At 49.8% G+C, this 2,670-nt stretch overlaps 1 protein-coding gene across 1 annotated transcript; it reads right to left on the reverse strand.

Moving 5' to 3' along the window:
• Positions 1-735: 735 nt before the first annotated feature.
• Positions 736-2,645, reverse strand: LOC128276473 (cytochrome P450 CYP12A2-like). Its single transcript, XM_053014931.1, has 8 exons — positions 2,633-2,645; positions 2,343-2,589; positions 2,154-2,270; positions 1,933-2,089; positions 1,755-1,870; positions 1,541-1,694; positions 1,230-1,478; positions 736-1,156 (listed from the first exon to the last, which is right to left on the reverse strand). The coding sequence occupies exons 1-8, from the start codon at positions 2,643-2,645 to the stop codon at positions 824-826; spliced, it is 1,386 nt and encodes a 461-aa protein (XP_052870891.1). The 3' UTR covers positions 736-823.
• Positions 2,646-2,670: the final 25 nt, after the last annotated feature.

Raw genomic sequence — 2,670 nt, forward strand, 5'->3', positions numbered from 1 at the left:
CTCTCTAGCGGGTTGCGCACTGAGGCACCGTTTTGGACACTGTTTCGACACAATCCGGATTGTGTCTACACACGAACGTCCGGCAACATAACGGAGTGCCATTGCGAAGTTGTTTGCAAGAACCGTTAGTTACTGCCGTGCAGTTAAATTTAGAAACAGCGCGTAACGCTCTGGCCCGATCTTTCACAGATTAGCGGTCAAGCGCGACTACTAGCCGGTGGCCGACAGTCCCCCAATCTACCCATTATGTTCAATGATCATAATTTGCCGAGACTCACACATTACTGATGAGTTAGATGGATGTGTGCCTGGCGGACAGTGTGTTAGTTCTAAGCCACGCGAGTGTTTGACTTTGTTTTGAAATACACTCAAGTCACACTCACGATAAAGACCAATTCGGACACTGTATTTGAGGACCCGCTTTGCAAGTGTGAATCCTTTACAAATGTTAGTTTGTGGCCGACGACGATGGGGATTGTTTATTGTTTGGTTCGTAAACAGTGTCAGCCAAAAATAAACAGGAATTTGTCCAACCACCAGACAACCGTAAACGAAGTAATTGATTCGACCTCTGCAGCGGACTGGAACATTGATTTTTTTTTTGACCATCGGGAGACGACATCTGGCTATCTTATAAAGCTTATCGACACGGTTGAAAGAAGCTAGGTCACGCTTCAGTGTAATCACTCAGCATCTCCATTCCCACAACAATACCCAAACTGATAGCCAAATGTGTCACTGTGTAAAATGTTTATTTCTTAGTTGAGATAAAAAGCAGTCACTTGTCGTAAAATTAAAATTACGGTCGAAAGGGAGTGTCCCCTTACGCGTCCACCTCCTTCAGCTCGAAGCGCAGCGGGTTCGCCGGGATGTTGACCAACGTGGCCCGGATCTTAAAGTCTTCGTAGTTCCACCGGACCTCGTACTTGCGAATAAGCCGCGCGGTGATGATCTCCAACTCCATCATGGCCAGCCGCTTCCCGATGCAGCTTCTCGAACCGAAACCAAACGGCAGGAAGATGAACGGATTCGTATCCTTAGCGTTCGGGATGCTCGCTTCCCGTTCGCTGAGCCACCGCTCCGGTAGGTAGTCCTTGGCCCGAATGAAGAATCGTTCATCGTGCTGCAAGACCAACGCTCCCATCGCTACGTCCGTCTAGTTTTTGGAGAATATTCCCGAAAAGTATTCAAAAATGGCAGAAATATAAGAGATCCAAAGAAACACTTACATCCTTTGGAATACGGTAGCCTTGCAGGACAATGTTGCGTCCCGTGGCACGGAAGGTTCCCGCGACCGGTGGATACAATCGCAAGCCCTCCTTGATGCACGCCCTCATGTACGGCAAGTTGCGCATATTTTCGGCCGTCAGCGGTGAATCCTTGGTCGGCAGCACCGTGCGAAGTTCCTCGCGAAGTTTTGCCTGCTTATCGGGGTTCTTCGCCAGACAGTACATTAGACCCATCGAGCCAGAGGACGTCTGTGGAAATGATCGTTGAGAGTCTCGCGCAGGATTGTTGCGGGTTGTGATTGTGTACAAACCGTGTCAATTCCTACCATCAGCATATCCAAAGCCATGATAATGCCTACTTGCTTGTCGATCTTCAGTAGCTTTTCCAGGACGCTCTGGTTTGCTTCGGACGTCGGGTGCTTCTCGAATCGTTTCACTGCCTGCTCAACCTTGATCATGATGATACTTGAACGAACCGAAATAACCTTTAGCGGCTCTTGAAGATAGTGTTTAACCTACACTTACTCTGTAAATTCATCGAAAGTGTCCATTAGCTTCTTGAAGGTCGGTGTTTTGTAGTACTTCCATATCGAAGGCAGAACGTCCACGAGATAGCTTAAATCGAAGACGTTCCTCACCAACTGAACGTACAGAAACAGAATTATTAACACGTCACATCAAGAGTGGAAAGCGTTTCACTTACCGCCAGAATCTTCTTTGCCTCTTCGGTTTGCTCCGTTTGCAGCACACCGAGCCTCGTGTCCAACGCCATCACACCCATCGTCTCCAATGCCCACCGGTTCAGCCACTGATCGAAATCAGCTGGCAACTCCTGTTTTGCGTCGCGCAATTTCGCCAGACTAGGGAGAAAACACTAGCGTCATAAGCCATCTTCCTGTCACTGGAATCGCCACGGGATCTTACATCTCCAAAAACTCTCTCGCCACCTCGTCCACCTGATCGATGTACAGCTTGATCGTTTTGGGCTGCATCATCACCGGGTTCACGATCGTGCGCATCTTCTGCCAGCTTTCGCCCTGTCTGTTCAGAACGCTCACCGGTTAGATAAGCTCCACTCTCCGACGCCACCCATCATCCGACTCGGTCACTTACTCGGTTACCAAACCGCCCATCGCGCCAAACACTTCCGGCCGCACCTTCTGCCGATAGTACGCCATCGAGTCGAGCCCTCGCCGGATGGGCCAGGCGCCCTCGGTACGGAACACCTTCTCGTAGTCATCCGGATTGAACGACAGCACTATGTCGTTGCGCCCCAATATGCCGGGCATCCGGAGGATGGGTCCGAAATCGTCCCGCATGCGACTGTGCAGATCCACTATGCTCAGGTCCGAGTAGCGACCTGAAGCAAAGCAAAACGTGGGTCATACAAAGAGAGTCAACAGTTATCCAAATCATAATATCATAATCCGAACACCAGCGA

This window comes from Anopheles cruzii, unplaced genomic scaffold (assembly GCF_943734635.1).
Source record: "Anopheles cruzii unplaced genomic scaffold, idAnoCruzAS_RS32_06 scaffold01308_ctg1, whole genome shotgun sequence".
Taxonomy (NCBI): Eukaryota; Metazoa; Arthropoda; class Insecta; order Diptera; family Culicidae; genus Anopheles; species Anopheles cruzii.

What these genes read in the sequence shown, in the direction of transcription:
- LOC128276473 (XM_053014931.1), bottom strand. An exon ending in AGGCAAAGAAGATTCTGGCG is followed by an intron (nt 1,871 to 1,932) that starts GTAAGTGAAACG and finishes CTGTACGTTCAG; the next exon opens with TTGGTGAGGAACGTCTTCGA. An exon ending in GCTACCGTATTCCAAAGGAT is followed by an intron (nt 1,157 to 1,229) that starts GTAAGTGTTTCT and finishes TCCAAAAACTAG; the next exon opens with ACGGACGTAGCGATGGGAGC.